General features: G+C 40.0%; 1 protein-coding gene across 4 annotated transcripts in view; it reads right to left on the bottom strand.

The window, feature by feature from the left end:
- PDIA5 (protein disulfide isomerase family A member 5) overlaps positions 1 to 25,782 on the bottom strand; it is a gene marked incomplete at its 5' end in the record, with an annotated part of 150,625 nt that overhangs the window by 22,706 nt on the left and 102,137 nt on the right. For all 4 annotated transcript variants that reach the window (XM_081872193.1, XM_081872195.1, XM_081872192.1 and 1 more), the window contains 4 exons: positions 27 to 97; positions 13,129 to 13,259; positions 16,091 to 16,254; positions 17,459 to 17,529. In XM_081872193.1, coding sequence (XP_081728319.1) covers positions 27 to 97; positions 13,129 to 13,259; positions 16,091 to 16,254; positions 17,459 to 17,529 — 437 coding nt within the window. The remainder of the gene's footprint in view (positions 1 to 26; positions 98 to 13,128; positions 13,260 to 16,090; positions 16,255 to 17,458; positions 17,530 to 25,782) is intronic.

Below are 25,782 nucleotides of genomic sequence, written 5' to 3'. Positions count from 1 at the left end.
TTAGAAACAATCCAAAATGGGATTACCTTTCGATCTTCTTTAAATAGTTCTGCAGCTGTTGTGAAATGGGGGATGGAGTTTTTGCAGTGTGGGCACCCTGCAGATTAAGAGAAAAACATCATTAATCACCAAATTAGTTTAGATATTCTTAGATATTCAGTCTAGCTGCACATGTGGCAAGTGAGGCTTTGGGAGTGGGCAAATCTGATTCCACTTGAGTGGGCATCACCACTGGGTCATGCGTTCACGCGTTATCTTACACTGGGGTGGAAGGATCACGGATAACAGCCCACACATTGCATATTTTCATGGTCTCAGCTTGCATATACCTGGAACTGTGGTCTCCACCCCACTACATGAAGGATATTACCATTCAGCTAAATGTATGAAGCTGGCCCAAAACACAAAGCCACCGAGTGTGCAATTTCACATCATTTTAATTCACTGAAATATCCCAGGGTTATTTCACCAGCATTGCCTAGTAGTACCAACCTATGAATTGTACATTACATTTGTTATAGAAGATGTGAGGGGTAAAGTGAGAAGTCTGGGAAATCTGGCATATGCTTCCCCTTGGTGCTTGGGAAAGATGGTGATGCCTGTGCAATCTTCCTACCCACATTGCAATATCTTCTAGACTGGAGGTGATTGCATTGTCCTATTGTACTTGCCCCATGTGCTGGAGTTTATGACCATCTGTTTCTAGCTTCTCTACAACCATCAACCTTTTGTTTTTAATCACAGCTATCTTGAGCCAACAGTGTGACGCGACAGCTAAAAAAGCCAATGCACTTCTGGGCTGCATCAATAGGAGTATAGCATCTAGATCAAGGAAAGTAATAGTGCCACTGTATTCTGCTCTGATCAGACCTCACCTGAAGTACTGTGTCCAGTTCTGGGCACCACAGTTCAAGGAGGACACGGACAAACTGGAAGGTGTCCAGAGGAGGGCAACCAAAATGGTCAAAGGCCTGGAAACGATGCCTTATGAGGAACGGCTAAGGGAGCTGGGCATGTTTAGCCTGGAGAAGAGGAGGTTAAGGGGTGATATGATAGCCATGTTCAACTATATAAAAGGATGTCACATAGAGGAGGGAGAAAGGTTGTTTTCTGCTGCTCCAGAGAAGCGGACACGGAGCAATGGTTCCAAACTACAAGAAAAAAGATTCCACCTAAACATTAGGAAGAACTTCCTGACAGTAAGAGTTGTTCGACAGTGGAATTTGCTGCCAAGGAGTGTGGTGGAGTCTCCTTCTTTGGAGGTCTTTAAGCAGAGGCTTGACAACCATATGTCAGGAGTGCTCTGATGGTGTTTCCTGCTTGGCAGGGGGTTGGACTCGATGGCCCTTGTGGTCTCTTCCAACTCTATGATTCTATGATTCTATGATTCTATGAATTTGGACAGTCAACCATACCACAGAACCAAAGGACACCACACAAGTACGTCAGATTCTATTTACAAAAAAATAAATAGAAATCTAAGGCTGGAAACAAAGAGGAAACCACAGCCATTGCTTTTGAGTGAGAGAAATGTGAATAGAAAACCAAATGGTTCTTCTTTAAAAGAGGGCTGTGCCCTCTTCTTCACTCTCCTAATTCAAAGGCTTTGCATCACATTTATTCTAAGCAACTTTCACATAAGTAGACTACAGCAGTTGTCCTTTTTGCCAGTGCTTCTCCTTCCTTGACTAGGTTCCCTACAGCTTTCACTGCTACAGCTTCTCCTCCTTTGCTGCTCTAAAATCTCCCTGTTTCTATCAGCTAGACCTATACAAGTGTCATTGCATCCTTCTCCTGGCAGCCCTTGATCTCTGTGTACAGAAGGTGAAACGTCTGGTACGTAAGGTACATAAACACCACTTCTATTTCATTTTGCTTCTATGCACTCTCTAAAACTGGCTCAAGAGCCAAACATAAATTAAGACCCACCTCTCTATAATGAAAGAACTTGCTGCTCAACTGAGTGCCTCCCCAGCTTAAAAGCAGCGGATTGTGAAATGTTGCTTTTACTGTTGTTAGCTGTGCAACATGCACATATAGGTGGCACTCTTCCCCTCTCGGTCAGCACAGAACAAAACAGGCCTGATCAGACAGAAACTGAACAGTAGACTATGCTTATGGAGACTAGTTTTACCTATTCGCAGATAGACAATGAGTGGCACAAAAAAGGCTTCTTGTCTTTTCAGAGAATGAGAAAGCCCTTCTCTTTGAACAGTAATTGTGCACTGAGGTGACACCCAGTAAGAGGCAGCACTATTTCAATTACTTCATTTCACTCTCCTTAATGGTTCTGCTAGGGCATTAATATACTAAAGAAGGTGAAACAAGCGTGAATTGACAGAACTCCTCTCAGAAGTCACATAATAAAGGAAAATGACAGCTGAAGCGAGTCTTTATCAATGCTTACACATTGGAACCTAAACAGCAAAACCCCTGAATTCTTGAGCAGTAGGGCTGGGAAGCAGGCTAGACTGCCAGGAAGCTGCTTCACAGATTAGCCAAAGGGGAAAAGGCTCTTTTGCACATTAAAATATATAGCAGAAAATTGGATGCTCAACTGACAGAGCTATTCTATGAGCTCTGGTATGTAGACTTGAGGTGGCAGAATTTGATACTTTATCACTTGCAGCCTGAAGTGAAGGGCTGTGTTCCTGAATGCTCTTCCATGTAAAACACTCATGTCAGAGGAACCAGGGAGCATTCAAAAATACCAAAATTTTACCATCTCTAGATTTTCAGTACATCTACCATTTGATCTGAAAAAGGATGTTTTCCTTGTTTGTATGAGGTGACATGCCACAAATTAAATTTATAGGCTCCTGGGCACAAAGGCTTAACCATAAGCTAGCTTTCATATGGTGAGAGGAACTATTACGCTTGTTCAGGCTACTAAATAATGCTTCAGAAATACTCATTTATAAATAATCTTCATAGGTTTTAACTGTTTAGACCTCATGGTGTATTATGAAGCAAAGCAAATTACAACCATGCTCACTAGAAGAATAACATTTAAAGAAGCAACTTGCACATTATAATGCACAAAAATTCAACTGCTAGGTGTTTTGCTATTGTGAGATTTTCTGAACATTTTACTGAAAATCCGATCTGAAAATCCAATACCAATCAATGTGTAGAATTGCTTGATGATCCTACCATGTTTACCTGCTATGTGTTTCACGCTGTGCAATATTCTGACTCATCACAGACATCTCCAAAAGATGACATTGATTCAAAATAACTATGAACAGAAGTTCAGACAACAGTAATTTGTTTCTGTTTTCCTAGTGACAGACAAACATTTTGCAGGAGCTGTCTCTATAATGTAGAATGAATGACTAAGGCTGGTGACAGACAATAGATTCTAGGAAAGACAAAGGAAGGATGCTAGATGCATTACTGTACTTGGTATATACATGTACTTGAGCTGAGCCCGGCTTCGGCTGGGGAGGGCAGGATATAAATAAAATTATTATTATTATTATTATTATTATTATTATTATTATTATTATTATCCCATAGAACAACTATTGCAGATTTTTGAGACTAAAGCATGTTTACCAGAGCTAAGAATAGAATAAATATACATACTTATACCATGCCACCTTCAACTTCTTGAAGTGGAAAAAAAAACATGTCTCCAGCCACTGTTTCATACACAACAGTCATCTTTTAACAGCCACTTCTGCACTGCTACACCCTTTTCTTCCCCTCATATATTAAAATTGTGCTATTTTACTCAAGTGCAACAGGATCTATACCTTTAGCCAAAGGTATTTTTTTCCACTTTACCACATCATCTAAAAGTGAAGTCAAAATGTCAACATATGAGTTTTTATGTACCACATAACTTCTACGCCCAATGGGGTGTTTTTACTGGGCTTTCAACGTCTCTCCAAACAGAACAGATGTGAATCCTGTGTTGATTTCTCAAGGAATTAAGAAGTCATCAGAAAAAAAGATATGGGAAGAAGCTCATTGAATGGAACAGTAGAACTTCATCTGTTACAACTTGCAAGGGTTGCCAAGTGCAGGAAACTGGATAAAACCCAATTCAGACTTTAATTCTATTTAAAACACAGGCAGGCTGAAAAAAGCATTAGGGATTAAATTTTCACCATCCTCATTTTCTCCACACCCACGTCACACCCACTATCACATTTTTAATCTATTAATACATTTGCAAAGATTTTAATTTTCAAAAGAGAAATGCTCTGTAACAGGAGTGGACAGGCCATGCTTGTGGGACCTACCGGGGTGGGGGGGAGGGAGAAGCTTGAACCCTGAGATTCACCAATCAGAGCAAGGTGCGAAATATCATACAACCACTTGGCTAAGCACATGCTCAGCCCAGGAATTTGTGATCCGTTTCAGAACAAGCTCATAAATCCTTCCAAAAAAAATCTACTCCTGGTTTTCCCCCAAGCCTTTCTTTCAGCAACCAGAGTGGAAGAGAAGAAGCCCTTTTGTGTTGCTACTGATAGGCAGGGAGTTGAAAGCCCTTGTCAATCCATTACAAATCACTCAAGAGATCTACTAATAAACTCCAATCCAGCTTCTACTCTACAAGTAATGTGCCCAAGTACAGGGATGTCTTTAACTTGGAAGACTTCAGAACATGTATAATGCAACTGCCCAGTTGCTTGTGGGATCAGGCAATCAGAGCCACCCTTTTTTGTTTAATTTAACATTTATATATCTCTTTTTTGTAGTAAACATTTATATATCTCTTTTTTGTAGTAAAACATAAACAGTTTACAAGAAATATTAAAATTATCAATAAAAACAGTTAAAATTAATAATTAAAATTAACAGTACAAGAAATGAAAGCATGTAAAAAACTACATTTTTGGACAGAATTATAGACTACGTATGATAGAAAAATCTAAAATATAAACAAGGGAACATCAGGAGTGCCCATTTGGCTTGATATAAGCATTGACATAAAGGAGGCCTGGATATTATGAAGACTTTCATGTAAGTTTCAAGGGCAGGGCCCTGTGTGGTACGCTAGCAATGTTCATGGCTGGTTTGCAGTAAGCACTAGACAACTGGATTTGATATAGTCAAGAGAGGTTCCCCTCATTAAAATGACAGGTTTAAAATTTACATGGAAGATGATTAATTATAGGCTGAAGGACGAATTTAAGAAGTACAAATCTGGAGTAGGGGCTGTTTAAGATCAGTATATAAAAGCACAGATGGCTTGCATATTTTAAGAAGGCCAACCAAAAACGTCAAAAAGGAAGAGTACAGTACAAGGGTTTAAAAGGAGGCAAAAGGAAGTGCCTTTTGAAACCAAGAACACTCTCTGAACAGGAAGCAGATGGGAGTAAAAAAAACCCTATGTTGTGCAAATTGCTAAGAAAAAAAATAGATGGGGGAGAATAAATAAGGAGGACCATACTTCAAAAGATTAGTCTGCATACCAACAGGTTGCATAGCCTACTTGCAGTGAGAAGATGGCATTCCACAGCTGAGATCCCTTTTTCCTGCTATAGTACAGCCTACAGTGCATGGCAATTCTGTGGCTGCAGACAAATTGAACTACATTAAATGCACAAATGTATTTTTTCAAATAGCAAGTCTACCCATACAATGTTGTGAAGTCATCTCATTGTACAATGCAGATGAAGCTTGCTTCTGCAAATGGACAGGGCCATGCTTTTGTTATCGTTCCCAAGTAGCGAAAGAATCACTGTTTGGTATGGTAGGAGAGCTATAGCCAGCTGCTTCCCTAAACTCACCTCTCATACAACTATAATTTATCTTGCCACTGTGTATCCCCCCCCCCAAGGTTTATTGCTGCATTCTAGAACACTGATGCACAAATATTACTCTGAAGCCTAGGACATGTTTTCATTTACTCTCTTGAAACAGTAATGTCAGCAGCAAAACAATTTCCATTCTGTCTGCACCACCACTGTAGGAGTGAAGTGCAGCTGTCCCTAACCTATAAAAGGATTTCTCACAAAGCTGCTTCCAGTCAGGTACAAACTCTACAAGAATGGAGGCAGATCCAGCAGCAATCCAGAGGTAAACTTCCTGTGTGAACACACTCACAGCTCCATGTTCCCCACATAGCTTTTAAAATTAACTTTTTAGCACCATTTTGCATAGGAGTCACTTCCATGAACCATCCAACATGAATTCCAAAGGTAGATTGAGACACATTGATTCTAAGAACATAACAAGAACGCTGCTGGATCGGATCAAAGGCTCAGCTACTCCAGCATTTTGTTCTCTCAGTTGCCCTTGGGAAGTCATGGCCAACTGCGGGGCATTATCATCAGTCATCTGTATATGCCTTCCTAGTGACTTACATAAATGAGGTTCTACTTGATGTTATATTAAAATGTTACAGAAATTTTCTTCTGAAAAAAAGAAGAAGGGTTTTTTCCTGGAAAAAGCCAAGCATGAGCATCAAAGAAAAGTCTGACTAATTCAGAGACAGTAAATCATTAAGCATCTACCTGCTAGTCTAAGTGTTTACAAGAACTAATAGGTGCTTGAGCCAAAGAGCATTCATTTCACTGATTTTGTAATATATATGTGGCAGACATGTACTTTGCTGGTAGACATTAAAAAATATTATGTATATTAGACATGTCTACCAGTAATATACATGTCTGCCACAAGAGGACAAGAATATCACAGCAAACAATAAATATATATTTGAAGGTTGAGAATCTACAACCTAGGAGATGCACTATTAAGGCTCTCTATATTCTATATTAATCAACCTCAAACATTTAAATAGAAAAAAAATCATTATTTTCATCAAAGAATATACATGAATAAATAAAAAAAAGAGCTTGCCAATTTTATTATTTTGGTTCCATAAAGCTGGTAGAGTTTTGGTGTTATTTTAAAAAAGGAAGTTCCCCATTTTAAATATATTTATTTTGCTGTAATTGGACTTTGCAGTATTGGTGCATTTTCCAAAATCCCATTTGAATATTCTCCTGAGTCAAGCATGATTAGGGGGAAAAAACACTTCCCTGTACTCTATGGAGCAGGGACCTAAAAATTGTATGGGACAGCATTCTGCCACCCAGCTTTGCTGCCAGTCTCCGTTGCCCCTAGAGGAGGAGAGACACTGGTGACAAAGCTCTGTGGAACACCTCCCCTCTTGCCAAGTCAGCGAAAGGGGATGTGCTTTGCTGCTGGGCAGGAAGGGTGTTTCAGGAAGGAAGCCCACCCCCGGCAGCCCGGCAGAGCCTCATGCTCCCTCCATCACAGGGATGGCAGGGGCCATTTTGCTTCTGGTGCTGAAACATTTTGGGTTGCCCCCAGCTCTAAGGTTCTAGGTGGAACTAAATTCTGCTCCACAATGATGATGTTAAAGGCAGGTATTGTCGTGGAAGCAATATGCTTTTGTGAGCAAGCCTCAAACCCCATATTATTTAAGGTGAGTCATTAGGGCTCTGTACTCACAACCATGAATCAGAATTTGTATCAATATGCTGAAACCTAACACTTTTAAAATCTAGTGGCCTGATAATTATCTGGCAGCAGGAACATGTTAATGGAGAAGTGAATCATTCAGGGGTAAATGGTGTCCTTCCATTGCTGAATCTAAACTGTCTGCCAAAGAGAGGCATTCATATATTTCAAAGCTGACGTAGGTGCATACTAAAGGTAATCTCCTTTTAGGTAATTAAATCACATGCAACATTTTAAGGTTATTAAATATTTAAAGGGAAAATCCTGTTGTACAAGAACTAAAAGGTTTTATGAGTGCAAAACCTGACAAATTTATCTTTAGGTTTTAGTGTCACAGTTGCTTTCTAGCCACACTTTTTGCCTTGCTAGTGTGTTCAAGTCTATTAAACTGACTCATAACTTTTGAAGTAGGAGTAATGTTGAAACAAGTATTTTCAAGGGCAGCTCCCCAAGTACTAATTAATACATGTGAGCAAGAAGAACAAGGATTAAATAGTGACTGTACTAGCAGGAAATCATTTCACGGGTCCATCTGTAATGAAAGAAAAAGTGTACCAACCTCATGCTCTCCAGATGTGTTTGCTGCATTAAGGACAAACCAATTGTCACTGAAAGCAAATTCTGCCCCATCACCAATATCCAAAGAAACAAACTATAGGCAGAGGCATCTACAGTTGACTCTGGCTTGGATGAGACAGTGAGCAGGCACTCCAACTGCACGTGTCCCTCCAGCTCCACCAAACATATAGCTTTTTCCAGTGTGGTATAGTGGTTAAGAGCAGTAGTCTTGTAATCTGGTGAACCGGGTTCGCGTCCCTGCTCCTCCACCTGCAGCTACTCGGTGACCTTGGGCCAGTCACACTTCTTTGAAGTCTCTCAGCCTCACTCACCTCACAGAGTGTTTGTTGTGGGGGAGGAAGGGAAAGGAGAATGTTAGCCGCTTTGAGACTCCTTTGGGCAGTGATAAAGCGGGATATCAAATCCAAACTCCTCCTCCTCTTCTTCTTCTTCTTCTTCTTCTTCTTCTTTTGGTGTGAACCAAGCAGTCCATACAGAGGCCCATACACAGCTACTGATCTGGTTAGACCAGTGGTTTTCAACCAGTGTGCCGTGGCACCCTGGGGTGTCTTGAATGATGGTCAGGGGTGCCGCAGGCAACAGTGGCCTCTGTCCTTCTTTCCTTCCCTCCCTGTTCTGATGCCCTCTCACATCTCTGACTCCCAAAGGTGTGCACAGCTGTTTGTTGCAGCAGTCGTGGCTACAAGCTCCCCCAGTGAATGTTGTTTTCATGGCTGGCCAGGAGCTGCTGGTTGCCAGGAGGTGAGGCAGCCTCGGAGTACTTTGGGATAGGAAAAAAACTATCAGTTGAGGAAAGTTGCCCCAAGAGCTTCTGAATGGGACCTGTATTGAGGCACATGACAGCTACTTTGCAATGGTACCAAGGTGTACCTTTATAGCAGCAAGAAAATTACATAAAGAAACGATCATTTTAAAAACCTGAGGCACATTATTCTGCTAACAACACCCCATCACAGTATTCTGACACTCTCTAGGGGGTCTATGAAAGGTAACAAAAAGCAGAACATTCATATCTTAACATGTCCAATTTTGTAATTTGGAAAAAGAAAGCTTTCTGAAAAGCAGGGAAAGATAATCATTATCTCAGGAACAAACACAGCAGTTGTTTAGCATTAATTGGTTCAATACAAATGCAGCCAACAGAAGGGGAGTAAAGGGGGTAGGTTCTGGTGCCCTCCATCTAGTGCTCATAGATCATGGCTGCAATTATCCTCTTAAAGGGGTTTCATAAGCCAACTATCATTATTTCAAGTTAACTGAAATTTTCTCTTATGATTAATAAAGCGAACTGGATATCAGCTTTGTGCTGCAAATCATCTACAAGAAACATCAATTCCATGCACCCTGTAGAGGTCTGCAAATTGAAGTCATTCAAAAAGTTAATAATATTGGCAACTGCCATCCTTATGCAGCATTTGGATGAAAGGCAAACTTTTGTCTCCTTGTTTCTTTCTTCTTTCTACTAATAGAAAGCACTTTTGTTCTTTGGCTTTAAAAAAAATCTAGGGAATATAAGCATTATTGTAATTAGAGTAGAGCAGAAATGGGAAACCTGCAATCCACCAGATGTTTTTGGAGTCCATCTCCCCACAGGCCCTGCTAGCATGTCCAGTGACCAGGGGTGATGGGAGTTGCAGTCCAGAAACATCTGGTGAGCCATAGGCTCCCCACTCCTGGACTCCTGCTAATGACTCCTGCTTACAGGATCCCCTGCTTACCCTGTCCTTAAACAAAAGGAAGAATTAAAGAGGTGCAGCTTTTCTTATCCTTGTAACGAGAAGTGGACACTTTCAGAGTTCTCCCTTCCTCAGAGCTATCAACAGTGCAGAAGCTTTAATGCTCTCCTTTGCATCTAGTCAATGGCTTGGTTGATATGTCACAAACCACAACTGAGCTAAATCCATGATTTAAAGGTGAATGAATATGCTGTTGCACAGTGTTACAACTGTAGGTGCTTTGCCCATCCCCTGCTCCTGCTGCACTGGGTGATAAATTATGGTCTGGCTTAGTGTTTTATTCAAACCAGACTTGTGGTTTGTTCCTCTCCCAACATACCCTGAGTTATAACCAAGGTTTGCAACCATAGCAGCAGGAGGAGCGGGGGAGAAGTGACGTGCCTGTGATTTCAGCAGTGTGAGCCAGAAGGCTGCGCATTCACCTTTAAACTATGGTTTAATTATGTTTAAAGTAGCATGTGGAAAGGCTATATATCCATAATAAAGACTGGTACATAATTATGTATGGTATCTGACATTTATTTAAAAACACAATTTTTGTCTCATTAGATAGTCAAGTAACTAACTGAAATCCTTTTCATGCAGGTGACAACAAAATTTAAAAGTAAAACAAAACCTGTATTACTCGTAAGATTATTATTATTAATAGTTATTTATTTATTCCCTGCCTCAAGGCAGCTTACAGATAAAAACAAGAACTGCTAAAAACATGGGAAAATCAATAATCAAAATACTATTAAACATAGAATTAAAACTATATACATATATAAAATCTGTTTAAAACATACCAATAATTACAATAAAAGGCCTATTGAATAAGGAAGTATTCAGTCAGCAGAAGGACAGCAAGGAGGGAGCCAGTCTAACTTCTCTATGAAGGGAGTTGCAGTGATTCATGCTTACTAATAAGAGAGTTGGGCCCCTGTCGTAGACAGTCTCTCTTTATAAATAAACAAATAAATAAATATTATTTTTCTAAAAACAACAACACCACAACACATGCTTTGTGATGCTGCATTGGATTAGATGCTAATGATGGTATACCGTATGTTTCTTGGGCTCTTTTGTGCAGGTGCAACAAGTCTTCCAATTTACATGGATTAAGCACCAACTGGCCAATGCCAGTTGAAGCACACAAGGGGTAGTAGAAATGGTAGAAATGGACTGCACTCTGATGAATGCAGATAAATTGCCCTGTGGTTTTAGGCATGGGGGCAGCTAGCAGTTAAAATTCCAAGTACTATGAAAAAGCCAAATGCAGAAATGGCATTGCAAAGGGAAACAGAGAAGAAATTTGACAGTGTGCCAGTTATATTACCCGACTATTATTTATCATTATCATTGTGAGACACACATAGTAAGAGGCCTACTCTATCCTACTTTGTAATCCATTTCACCTTTTTCACCCTTTCTGCTATGGGTAATCTATTCCTCTACTTAGCGTCCTATTTCAGAAGGTTTTCTATTTCTTTTCCCCATGTCTGAAATGGGGAATAATAGACAATCGTAGGAGTTCCTAAAGTGACTGAATGGGAAGGTGCAGTTTTATTAAGTAGCCATTGGGATCTTCCATAAGATCTTAAATAAAGATGCTATACATTTCAGCAACTATTTGTGGGGATTTGCCAGCTGCAATTATACCTGCACCAACTATTCGCCTAATTAAACCGAAGGCTTTAGAAAGCATCAAAGAGTTCAAGCAGATCGAAAAACAAACCCTAATCACGCAAGGCGTTTGCAACTCTTTATTGAACACAGTATGGTGGCCTGGGCTGAGGAGCTTCACTGACCTGGGATACGGCTCTGAATAGGAAAAGAAAATTATTTGCTGGGCCATCTTAGTCGTTCTCCTTCTGCACTAAAATAAGCAAGTTAGTGGTAATTGGTAGGCATAAAAACCCCGAGAGGCTCCGTGATTGAGAAAGAGATAAACAACGATAATCTATCAAATTTAACAGAAGGCACATTACCAGTGGAGAAAAGGAACCGTCTCACTACATGATGATTTGTATTTGTTCGGTTTCCCTAATAAGTATCTCACTGCAAGCAGAGATTTGAAATATTCAGTAGTTACACCATACAGTGCTTGATTAAGAAGAGGCTGTGCGTATATGAGTGCATTATATATCAAAGGTACCACATGCACTCGTACATTTTTCTGAAATAAAACTTAAGAGTCTCAGAGCCTCATGAGCACAGGAAATGATAATATTACAGCAGATGTAAATACATTAGTTATAGGATTCATCACAGCATCAAATTAAAGGTATTTCCATTACTAAATTAGGATCTGTAGTGGAGTTTTTATCTCAAAGGTTTTAAGAAACACATCCAACCAACTGCAGCTCACTTTACAGTTCTGAATTATGACAACTCATCTCAAAATTCATTGTCATGTTCATGCCAGACAGTTAAACCATATGTCTTCCCTCAAATAATTCTGGGAACTGTAGTTTACCCCTCACTGAGTATAATTCCCAGAACCGTTAAGCAACAGTTCCTATGATTCTTTGGGGGAAGCTATGTGCTTTAGACATGTGGTGTAGCTGTGACACTGAAGACTATGACACACTTTCCTCAAAATGTTCCTGCTAGAACTAAGGAAGGACAGACGAGTGTTATGAGTAAATCTACTGGAGAAATAATTTTCAGGGTGAAACTTGCATACATGACCATCAGCGTGTTTGTGCAATTCAGTGCACTACAGAACTAGCATACATGGAACACAGCCAGCAAAACCTTCTGAAGTTATTAAAACTACAAAGCTTAAGCAAGCATTTGGGCTTAACCAGACTGTGGATTATGCTCTTCATTGTTTCTAAAAGGCAACGTTAGAATTTCAACTGCTTGGTAGCATTGCCATAACATTCATTTAGGAATTTTGAAGTTCAGCATATTTCTACATAAAAGCTAAAGTCATTATACTAAATGTTCAGAACACCAATATGTTCTTCTCAGCTACAGAGTGGCTCATCTTGGTGCAAGACAGGCTTGTTACCTGCAGTTTCTTAATTTTCTTTCAAACAAACAAAGGCTACACGCCGAAGAGAGCAACCCAGAGGCCACATGTTGTATCGAGGAGCCCTCTCTAATGTCAGGGAGACAGTTCTGATGTTGGACCTACCTTTCCAATACAGTTGGCTCCCCCACAGTGCTGGCCCAATCAATATCATGAGGGCCAAATTGACAGAGAATTGAGATGCATTTCTGAGCATATCTAAAACTCATCCTTTAAATGAGCAATGGACTAATACTTCTCAGAATGCACTCATGTCTAGTTTGGTGTAATAGCACTTAAAAGTTATTATTCTTTCTGCTGTACTCTATGTACTTGCATGATTAGAGGCAATTCAGATAAGCATCTACTCACATGGAGCATAGAACATCACAAGAGCGTGTTTCTTTTTCTTCAGAGATTCCCTGAAGTCTTCTCCTGCTAGATGGATTACACTTGTTTGCCTTTCTTCCCAAGTTGGTTCAGGTGGAGGCGGCGCCTGTGGACTGAAGATTGAATAAAATAATGTTTTAGCTTTTTTTTTTTTTACTGGTAAGAATAGAAGCAAAATGCCAAAGCCTTCTTTGGAAGAACTTTGTCAAACTAAACTTTTTATTAAAAAAAGTTACCTGTCTCATTTACTTAGAGCTGATTCAGACATCATGATATACCATGGTTTATCAGGGTTGAAATGATTGACAGGAAGCATTGGAATTTGCACTCCCCTTTCCTTTTCCCATGTGGGTGCAAAGAAGAAGATCAGAAGCCTTTCAATCATCATCAGCTTGTCGTTTTATCCAAACCCAATAAAAAATTAACTTCAAACTACCTATTATGATTCAGTAAAGCGGAGTTAAGATTAACCACAGCTTGGTGGGTTCAGACATCATGCTACCATTAGAACCTGATATCCAGAGTTAAACATGTTTCCTACTACACCAAGAGCAACTTAGTTTCTTGCAGCCACTGAATTGTAGCTCTGTGACAGATAAGACATCCTGTGGGAACCATGTCTAGTTGGAGAGTCTCTCACTATTCACCGTATTAGTATTTAAGGTATGTATAGCTGAAACGCTTTCATAAAGCCATAGTGAAGCTAAATTAATTAAACTTACTATAATGATCTTTCAAGAACCACAGATAATAAAAGTGCAAAATACTGTTAATTAAAACTCAGATGCTCAAAAAGTAGAGGGTATATGCCTCAAGGCACATGTTTCCCAATTATATAGTTTAAATTCCAGCACTGCCAAGTAGTTTTCAAAACACTAAAAGGAGTCTTTTTATGCACCTTTAATGCCAACCTGGCAAATTTAAACTTTTTTTATTATTTTTTTACAAACTATTAAGAATTCACACACCCTCTCCCCAAAGGACACTTTTGTATTTTCCCCTGTATGCAGTAGTACATGAGTTTTCAACTCATGAATTTACCATTTGATTCAAAATGATGCAATTTGCCCTTGGCTAATTGGCAGCTTTCATAATGAATAAGCTCTGTAACCATCAACAAGAATGCCACCACCAGTAAGTCCTGCCTCTTGGAATTACACAGTTTTCAATATGCATTAAGCTTAGGCTCAACACATTTTTTTACATCCATCACAGTGGTCGGCCTGTTAGGGTTTGGGGCAAAATATGTTATTTCCCCCAAAAGCAAATATTTATCTAGGTACAAAACAAAACAAAAAGCACATGTAATAGTGTTTACCTGCTGCTGCCAAACTTTACAAATTCACTTAACAGTCCCTTGTAAAAAATAAAAAATAAAAAAAGGAAAACAATTTTTTTCTCTTGGGTAGCTGCACAGTCAAACGCAAGGTACTGGGTTGCTTCAAATATAATGTTTCCAGTCTTCCAAACCAGCGGTGTGGGAGCAGCCCTGTAGCCCCCCCTCTGCCCCCAAGGTTTTTTTAATTGTCTAATTTTTGACATGACAATGTCAACCTCCATACAAAGGATGACAACTTTTTTTGTTTTAAGCATATGAGTGATTTAATAATAGGAGCTTCTGAAAAAGTATGTTGATAGGCAGGGCAAGCCTCATCTGAAAAAGTCCCCGAAAGTGCGCTCACTCATTTATTCTGCAGTTTTTGTGATGAGTAGAGCAGGACTGGGTACTTATTGCTAAATGTAAGGACTATTTTTGTGACAGTACTCAGCAGTAGCAGTCTCTCTCTCTCTCTCTCTCTCTCTCTCCCCCCCCCCCCAATGGCAGCTAAATGGTGCCTCATCTAGCATGGAAGGTAGGCTACAGGGCTGTTTGGGAATCTGTTTTGGCTTGGTGGTCCAGATCCCCGTCAATTCCTAGCCTTGCAGGTCAAACTGACAGATAGGTGAGGCTGCCCAGCTGTCAACTGTCTGACGTCACAATGACATCAAGGGATTGGACACTTTGAAGTTGGGACTTCAAAGCACAAGCGCACCCTGCATGGTTTAAAATGCCCAAGACTTTGGCTTTACCACCCATCGGCTGGCAAGCAACAGTGACAAAGCCTGTTTCCCTTGCCAGTGCACAATCAGGAACAGCTTTAAAGACTCTTGATTGTGCATTGACAGCTCTGTTTCTACGCGCCCCCCCCCCGCATCTTTCATCACATGTGACATGAGGTGTGAGTCAGGTGGTTTGGGGGCAAATGACCTTGTGGGCCAAATCTGAACCCCTGGTGGGCCAAGTTTGGCACAGGGTCTGGAAATTCCCCACCCCTGTTCCAAACCATAGTCTGGAGAATTAGGAATGCGGCGTAGGGTTCCTGTTCCTCACAGCTGCTGAGTTTCAGTTTTGAAGGCAATCTATGTTTCATGCAAACTGCAGGAAACTATTATTTGTAAAACACTATGTTTAAACAAAAACACAACCAGGATTTTATGAAACAACCCCAGATCTGAGGAAAGTCAGCCATATCTTCCAAGTCAAAGTAGCAAGGAGGGTATCTCTGCTCTGACCCATCATATCCTTGATATGCTTATAAAATATATTGAAAGATTTGTAAAAAAAAAAAAGTACAGAATAGCTAATACATTTCCACTGTGGCAACAACCTTCCTTCTCCCTCCCATACACCATTCACTTTTCATGGTGTTTGCTGTTCTCAAGCTACCTGAAAGCACAATCCCATTTAGTTTGGAAAATACTGACAAAACTACCTCCTGGCTAAACATACCCCATGTTTGTTTAGCTTTCTGTGGGACACCACAGTTTGAATTGGGGTGTTTTAAATAAAAGACTTAAATGGAAAGAGATGGAGCTGCTAAAAACTTCTTTTTAAACATCTTTAAAAAGTAACCATCTGTGGCTAGTTGTTAATCTTGATAAATCTTTGGTGCCTACCACTTACTTTTGGAGCCATTCAACAATTTTACTCTTTGTTCGGAGGTGTGGCAAAGTATATTTCTCTTCTCCATCCTGGAAGTACTTGAGTGTTGGAAATCCTGATATATGAAACCTTTCTGCTACAGCTTTGTTGACAGTAGCATCTACTGCTGCCAGGACACCTGGTCTCTGCAATATAAAAAGTAATACCTGTAACTACAAATCACTGGTTTTGAAGCTTAGGAAGGAGACTAAGAATTCATAGGCCAGCCATTCAGAGCCCAGAATGGGTTTTACAAAGGAAGTGCAAAGCATACATAGAAAGGTGTACTTGAACCTTTCTATCACCACAAATAGCAGAACGGTTTAATCAGTTTTGTTAAGACAAATAATGTTTTTCCACTTTAAAGGTAAATCCTTACAGGAAAATTTCCATCCAATTTACTAAAGCATTATTGCTATATGTTGCAGAAAGGGAGAATAAAAGCTGTGAAACTATTAACTGGCCAACGTACATTTATTTCAAAAAACTTATATACCGCTTGTTTGTTTAAAAAAGAATCATAAAAGGATAAAACAATAAAAAACATCAACACTTGCTGCACATATGTAATGATGGGATGACCTAGCATGGCCCCGAGCCTTGAATGAAGAGCATTTACCCACCAAGACTTTCCATTTGTAGCGCAAGCCTCCATGATGGTTTTTCCTGGGTTTGCAAAATTCTACCCACCTTTATGTCTCAAGTCCTTCAGCCATTAAGCAGCAGGTGAGAACCGCTCCCCCTCCCCCAAATATAAAGATACTCCCAGAACATAGTTAACAAGTGCTCAAAGTGAGGCCAGCTCTTGTTGCATGACCTATTAGTGCATGGTTTTAATTATACTAATGATAGCAGTCGTGCCTAATTCTTCTCTGCATTACTGGAATGCACAATAGGTAGGCAGAAAATCAAGTCAAAGTCAGTAACACCTGCTTAAACAGAAGGGTAGAACACCCTTATTAGCTCACAAGTGCACAGCATTAAATGCAAGCCAATGCTTTCATAGGTTTGTGTTATACATGAAATCTGTAATTAATAGTGGGGACAAAACATTTCTGTGCAGCTTTTGGGCTCAATCATGTTATGTACAATGCAAGGTTCTATGGCTGAATATATAAACACCCTGTGAATGTTTTGTTTGTGTTTAAAGACAGAATGTTCTTGTTAACAATTCTGGCAGAGCTCATGCATTACCGATGAGCTTCTACTTTGGAACCATCGCTTTTGCAGCCCCTTGGGAAGATGAGAACAGCTGAAATTCTTGCAGCAAGAAAGGAGAACAATTTTTATGATTTCATTTATTTATTAAGGATAATTTGGAAACAGGGTAAGAAGAGGGAATTAGCTTACATCACTGTCTGCGTGGAGCATCTCAGCGGCGTTCTCATATTCCGGCTTCATTTTCTTACAGTGCCCACACCCTGCCAGAAAAAAAAGTTTAACAGAACATTTTTCTTTACAAAGAAAATCGATCCACTACATGTTTCAGAAAAAAATCATAGAGCTGCCTACAACTAAGTTATCAAAAATCCATTTGCTCATGTAAAACATGTTGATAGTTTATGCCTTAATCTCATTTGTCTTCTGCTTTGCAGATTTTAGATTAGCATTTCAATGTTACATTAATAATAATAATAATAATAATAATAATAATAATAATAATTTATTATTTATACCCTGCCCATCTGGCTGGGCCTCCCCAGCCACTCTGGGCGGCTTCCAAAAGAATATAAAAATACTATGATACATCAAACATTAAAAGCATCCCTAAACAGGGCTGCCTTCAGATGTCTTCTAAAAGTCTGGTAGTTGTTCTCTTTGACATCTGGTGGGAGGGCATTCCACAGGGATGCTGTTTAGTAGTAAGGGTTACAATACATATGCTTAAAAAAACAACAAGCAGTTATTACAAGAAATTGCAAGTTATATTGCAAATTTAGGCAGAGATTATTAAAATGCAGTACTCATTTTGCTTACATTATTGACAGGTAATTCATAGAGCATTTTTCCTCAGCATACAATGCACTTTTTAGCAACATGACCTCAGCATTCTCTCCAACACCCCAATAAGGCAGGCCAATATTATCATCTAGTTATTACAAGTAGGAATAAGGCTGAAACATAAGTGTGCTGGAGGGCACTCAATGAGTTCATGACTGCCGTGAAATTTGAAACAGGGATTTGCTGGTCCACAGCTCATTCTATTAAACACTACACCATTCCGGATTTAAGATTTAGAAACCAGTAACTGATACTAGAGTAGGCACTGTGATTAAGATACATCTCTACATCACTAAAGCTTATTGCTTTGAGATGCACTTGGGTGCACACTAGACGGCCAACTTTTAATCCTGGGAACTGTACATTAGTAGTGCCGTCCACTGGAGTGTGACAAGTCGTTGGCTATGGCTACCCTGTTACAGGTATAATTGGCCTCTTGCTTGCAGTCTGCTGGCTCAGAATGGATCCTTCAACTTGTCAGTCGAATTACCTTACACAAAAACTGGCTTTGCCTACGGGAAAAATGATAGCACACGTTCTACTGCCTCCTAATAAATTATAAATTTCATTCTTATACACATACCTCACCTGACACACATATTGCAAGGGCCTTCAGTGATAAAAATAAAAATAAGTTCTGTGTTGGATGGGAGAGCAAAGAGAGCAACATTATCATCCCAAGTGCTTCTTGGACCACATCAGTGATACATCAATAGCACTTCCAATGTCTGCTTCCTTGGTCTGCCCCCCCCTCTTTTAACTGCAGTGGAGGGCACCCAATGTTGTGCTTCTGGGATCTGTTCATGCTTGTATTCAGCTTCACTTCGCTGTAACACACAGTTTCATTTCGCCCATTATATATGTATCTGAAATTGGGTTTGGTCTGGCTCTTTAAAATATTGAGTAGCTGCAAAATGGAAAAAGTGCTATTCCCTCATACATATAAAGGCTACTAACCCCATCAGGGAGCAAATGGATCATAAAAAAGGCTCATTTACACCCATGTAATTACACCCATGTAAGCTTTTCCCACCACAATCCATGTTTTAACAGATGTGCTGGTCTCTGCACTGATCTATTGACGATGATGATGCCCACAGGCCTAGTTAATGCACAGGAATGTTTGGGTGGGACTAACACTGATGATACAGAAGTTTATTAGATAAAGCAGTAGGAATCAGTTAGTTTCTTCCACACCACCCCCATCCACCACCAATACAGGACCTGCCCTCAATTATAGACCCTGAGGAGGGTTAACAAGCTGAATAAAACATATCAGTGTACATTTAGAAATTTTAATCTTAAAAGGTTTTCAATTTGTACCATATTTCTCCGCCTGTTTGACCACCAGTTCCAAGAAAATGGGAACTAAAGTAAGCTGTTATAACTTACAATTCACTGGTTGCTAGCTCACCGAGCAAAATTTTATTTTACGAAAGCTGTTTCTTTGAGCCAACCAATGACTTATGTATTAGATATGTGTGGCAAGTGAGCATTTATGGCTATGTGTGGCAAGACTGAACACCCAAGACTGGCTCAGTAATAAGTATAGTAAATGGATTTCACAGTTCATGGTTAAAATAATAATTCAGTACTCTCTTTGAGAAGGGACTGGCAAGTTATTGGTGGTTTAGAAAGGGCTGTAGCTCAATGGGTTGAACATCTGAAGGTCTTGTGTTCAATATCCAGCATCTCCAGGTACGTTTGTGAAAGTCTCCCGTCTAAAACCCTAGAGAGACACTGCCAGGGAGTACAGAGAAAACTGAGATTGGCCGACTCTCAATGGGGCAGCCTCTATGCAACATTACATATAAGCATTCTTGCCACAAAGGAAAGCACGTGGCGGAAAAAACTACATAAATCCAAGTGCCTAACACACTGAAAAGAGAAAACCGTGGACTCTGAAATGTGTTCCACAATTAGTAGAAGAGATGGGGATGATTTATTTGTCAGAAACTAATATATCTGCCTCGTTGATGGAATCAGAAGTCTCCCTTATACAACAAGGCCAAGACCAAGGCTGCCTTTGGCTGACAGCAATAGCAGGGGACTGACCATCTGTTTCCAGGGCTTATATTGTAAGCAAACAGCTTACCAGTGTTCCAGAGCCTGAGGGCAGGTAATAAGCTTACAGTACTACAAGCTGGGAAAATACCCATCAGCATAATTATTTTTATTTTATTTTAAAAATTTCTATCTCTGTCATCATAGGCAATCTCAGCAGAGAAAATACATGCCATTAAAAGCTACAGTTCATCTCCCACCTGGCGCAGTGCAGTCCACTCGGTGAAAGAAACCTGGAGAACAGCTGGTTCTGATCTTACCAATTTTCTCCGTATTCTCAAGTCAGGAAATTGAACAACTAGGACAAAATTTGTCATATATGCTACTGATTCTTTTCTATAAACAGGGGCACCCTACATTGTCTCTTTGACTGTACAAGCTAGCTAACTCTGATCCAACAGACAATTTTGACCCCCCCAACCTTGTTAATATTTAACCCTATGCCTTTGTTCCGCATCTCCATGTCTAGGCTTTCCAGACTTTTGCCTACCCTTCCTCTCATGGGCTGAGATTCAGATCTCTATGCCTGCAAATAATTTGCCTGCTTGAATCCTAGATGTGCTTTTAGAATATGCAAATTAAATGTATTTTTAAATTGTGCAATTTATCCAGAGATTAAAATTAATATTTCATTTCTACATACTTTTTTTAAAAAACAGCAAGAATTTACGCGATCACAACATTCACTACATATTATCACTGTGCGTAGAAGTCAGGAAGCAAAAGTGGGTGAGGATGCAAGAATCCTTAGTTCCTTGCATGATTAAATGAACAAGCAGACTGGGCTTCCCCATCAAGGTTGTAACAATGAACATAGCTACCAGTTTCCCACGGTAGGCATAAAATTTACACTGGAAAACAGTTTTCAAGTAATAGCTTAACGTCACATTTCATTGCAATGAAGAAATGCACACTGGCTTTGCTATTGATTCGCATGCTATACAGCACAGCCCTTAAAATGTAAAAGCAAAGCATAACTTTTTATGTGGAGGAAACTTTTAAAATTCAACAGCTGCAGCTTAGATTATTATTATTTGGGAGCATAATCATCATCATCACTTGAAGGGTTCTGAAACAGAAATCCCTGCTCTACAGAACAGGTTAAAAAAAAATCAAACGTAACTACTGAACTCTTCTGTACTAAAATAGAAAGATTCACAGGGCTGGACTTGAGATCTGTATTTGGGAACTCCACTGACATCAGTCACTTTATTATTCAATTTACACCCTATGGAAAACACACACTATTCTGGCTGGAAATTATTACATTATGAAATTTAAGTGTTTTTCTTGCATCAGGGATGGTAATAGGGATAATTGGTCCCAGTTGGGTGGGGAGACAGACTAGATAATCTTTCAATGTCTCATTTCTTCCTATAATTTTCTTATTTTATCATGATGGGTGTTTATCCTCATGGGTGGAACAGGCAGATACACACAGCCGTGGTGAATGGAAATGATATTTTCTCATTAACAGGGAGCCCTAAGGCAAATCCACTCCCCTCATCATCCACTATTCCATGCATGCCTGCTAAAACCTTTCAATTCCCTTGCTACTGCATGTAAACTTAACTCCAGAAAGCATCAAATATCTGTTCAATGTTTGATTGTTCTTGAAAATGTTAAACACTGAATCCTCCCAAATTATGAGAGAGTCACACACACAAAAAACACCTAATCCCAAAGTGGTGTACATCCTACCCAACTACTGCTTTATCCATCTCTATACAGTTATAGATTCCTTACTATAAAGCTCCTCTTGCTTTTTTTTTAAACAGAACTCTCCAAGCTGCCCTTAACCCAGATGCTGTATAATATGTTGCATAAGGCTTGCTTGGATTGTCCAAGTTTTTATAGCAAAACACTTTTGATGTGCATTATTGAAAGAGATGCCCTTTTGTGTTAAGTGAATATTGACATGACTGCAGTAAAAGCCAAAGACCAAGAAAGTGAAGTGACATATTCTGTCCCAGGAGGGGAAGAGAAAGGTCAAAAATCAAGTGCAAGGACACCTTCATGTCAGTTGCAACACACTAACATAACCAGTTCTTCCTCCCATCTTGCCTGGAATATCCGAGAAAATATAAAATAACAGCATAACTGGGAATCAGGATTCCCAGAGTATTATTGGAATTAAATCCTTGTTCAGAGCTGACTGCAAACAAAGACAACCTGTCTCTTGGACAGGTATATATACACAATGCCACATTTAGCCTTTGGCTAGCAATGTTTGCAGTGGTTATATTTATTTATTATTTGCATTTATAAACCTGCACTGAACTGGCTCTTCCTGCAGGGCAACCTCAGTGTTTAACCACATCATTCTGCTGCAAGTGTATACCAGCCCTCAGATTTGCAGGTCTGCAATGCTCTTTGACTTATCCCTGGGCCACATATGCAAGAGAATGATGTGATAGGATGGACTTTACCTGTTCAGTCTGCAGGTGCATAATCTCTCTCTCTCTTTAAAAGAGCAAGTGTGGTGTAGTGGTTAAGAGCAGTAGTCTTGTAATCTGGTGAACCGGGTTCGTGTCTTCGCTCTTCCACATGCAGCTGCTGGGTGACCTTGGGCCAGTCACACTTCTCTGAAGTCTCTCAGCCCCACTCACCTCACAGAGTGTTTGTGGTGGGGGAGGAAGGGAAAGGAGAATGTTAGCCGCTTTGAGACTCCTTCGGGTAGTGACAAAGCGGGATATCAAATCCAAACTCCTCCTCCTCCTCTTCTTCTTCTGCTTTATGTAGTTCTATCATCAGGGAATTTGTTACATGGGCGATTATTCAAAATGGGAATCACAACCTGGTTTTGAAGTGGTACAGTTCATTCCACCTCAATTTCTCCTGAATGGGCAGATAAAGCCTAAGGCTAGGTTCTGGGATACCCATGCAGTAATCAGCAGCACATTCCATTGCCAAGTTTTGTGGAGCAAGCACTCTCAGTGGCTGCTCCTTAAGTTTGAGGCTGACTTCCCCTTGTCATCTGTCAAAGCCTGGAAGGCTTCCAGAGGAATGTACTTAAAAAAAAAAAAGCCCACCTAAGCATTTTGCCATGGATCAGTTAAGTACAAAGTAAAAATAAATAAACAAACTAATTCTGTGAGCCACAAGAGGCCTAATGAAAGATCAATAAAATATAAATAAGATACAGACAATAATTCCTATAGGAAAGGACCAGCAATATGACGAAGGGACCACAGTTCAAGCTGTAGAGCCCATTATTCATACGCAGAAGGTACCAAGTATAATCCTGTTAAAAGGCTCAATTAGCAGGTGGTGGGTAAGACTTCTGCAGAGCCAGAGACACAATATACATTACTGAGCTAGACAGACCAACAGTCTGATCTGCTACAAGGCAGACCTGCATAAAGAGATGCCTATAGCTTTCATATGGACATTGGGCATGCTTTAAACAGGTTTACTTCCTCTTAAAAAGATATATAATAGTGTGTGTGTGTGTGTGTGTGTGTGTGGTGTTGTAGCTGCTGCTGCTGGCATTCGTCTGTCTCAAGACAGAATGGAGTGCTCCTTCAGGGTTGAAGTCAAAAACCTGCGTTAGCAACATCGAACTGTCCTCTCTGGGGCGCAACTCTGGGCAGTTTGTATGGAGGTCTTGTGCTGATTCACGGATGTGATCCAAAGAAAAGCAGAGCAATATGTTTGGCACCAGCTTGGCTGCAGGAGTTGCCAGAAGAAGGTGTACAACTGCCTTAGGGACTCCATTCTGGAATCTGGATATGTGTAGGGTTTGCCTTTTCACCTCCCAAATAGATCCTGCAAGGTGGTAGAGGTTTAGGATCAGAATTTTCCATCTCCTAGATGGGTTACCTTCCCACATTGATGAGCCCCATCTGCTCCTCACTTTCTCTATAGCATGTGCAGAAGCTGTCTTCTTGGCTCTTGGACCCACTGTTGGTCTCCTGTGCTCAATCTACCAAAGCCTGATTTCGCATGCAGGGTATCTATTTGTATCTATCTGGATAATATTGAGAAATATATTTTAATATTTACTTTTTAAAAATTTGTGGCTATTGAACTAAAGTACAAAGTATGCCAACAGCGATTAATGGTTGAAATTAGGACTGAAACCATTAAACTTTATGTACTAGAAAGCTGTTTTTCTTCATCTATCAACTCTTACTATTCTATATGTAGCATTTTCTGATTGTAGAATAGCTAGTCACATTGCTAGTTGTCACATGTACTTGCCACATATATGTCTCTCACATTGAGTGATTATGGATTAAAAAGTGTGTTCACAGACTCCTCATTTAATTTTTGGCACTGCCTCATCCAGGCTATGGCCTGAAGCTAGAAAAATGACACAGACAGGAAATACAGATCACCATCAGTCTCAAAGCAGATGGGAGAAGACAGTATCTCTGACTTCTGTACCCTAGCAACACACTGACTTATGAATGTAGAATCCCAAAACACTGATTATTAAATTTGTTCTATTGACAAGCTACTTGGAAATCGTTAGCATTCATTAGCTTGCTTCCACGTTCTTTGATAGCTGCATGCCACAAATATTTCTGTTAATGGAATGAGAACACTGGTTTAAAATGTGCAATAACCATTTCTCCTGGTCTTACCAAACAGGGAGGAAGGATGTACAGAGTTAAAATGGGTATGGGAGTGGGGCACAAGGCCTCCAATTATATTCCCCACACAAGTACTAGGCCATGTCCATTGTTCAATATTCTCGTTAAGTATTCCCTACATTTGAGGATCATTCAGCAATGTTTTTGGTATCCAGAGAGAAAGGAGTGCATGCTTCTTTCAGGCAAATGCACTTCAGGTTCTTATTGCTCAAGGACTAGCTAGGGGAGAGTAATGGGCAGCTCTACAGGCAATGCAGCCTTTGAACACCGTAAGCCTTTTGGAGCCTGATACTTAACAGCTCATACATTTGTATGCATTTCTACAAAATTAAGAGGACTGAACAGTTACATGTTTAACAAACTGAAGCCAAAGAGTAAGCTCCAAATATGGGTTTGTAGTTTTTTTAAAAAGATGCTAACCACGTGACTGCACAAAGAGATCTGTGCAGCTTGAGAGTTGTGTGTTAATGGGAATGCACTCAAGATTTTTTTCAGCCTCTCTCCTTGGTAGAATGAGAGGTTTCCATAGGGATTAGGTCCCCAAAGGGAATTTAAACAGGTTTGAGTATTCCTGAGCTATACATTCCAAGCAAAATAAGTTAGCAACTCACACCTGTACAAATTACCTGAGTGCTCCTTAAGATCAGGTTCTTTAAAATTCGGTGAGAGAGGGGCTGTAACCATGTTCTAATCTGCAGGAAAACTAAGCACATCAATAGCCTATCCTGTACACATCTTACCACCGGTATGTGCCTACTTCAACACATAAACATAAGGAAGGATGTGCTGCCTAAAACAAGGGGCAGTGTTGGATGGTCAGGGCCAGTGGACTGGGAGGTCAGTTTCTTTACAGATTACTTGAAACTTAAGCAGCAGTCAAGCATTAGCTTTTTTTGCTGCTGTATTACACTGTTGACTCGTGTTAAACTTGTGGTCCACTAAGACCCCTAGATTTTTTTCATATGTACTAAAGGCAACCCAGCAATTCACACATTAGTTCACATTCACATA

The sequence above is a fragment of the Podarcis erhardii genome (genome assembly GCF_964252035.2).
Source record: "Podarcis erhardii genome assembly, chromosome: 1".
In the NCBI taxonomy this organism is placed as follows: domain Eukaryota; kingdom Metazoa; phylum Chordata; class Lepidosauria; order Squamata; family Lacertidae; genus Podarcis; species Podarcis erhardii.
The sequence above is the reverse complement of the archived record's forward strand: the minus strand, read 5'-3'. Positions and strand labels throughout refer to the sequence as shown.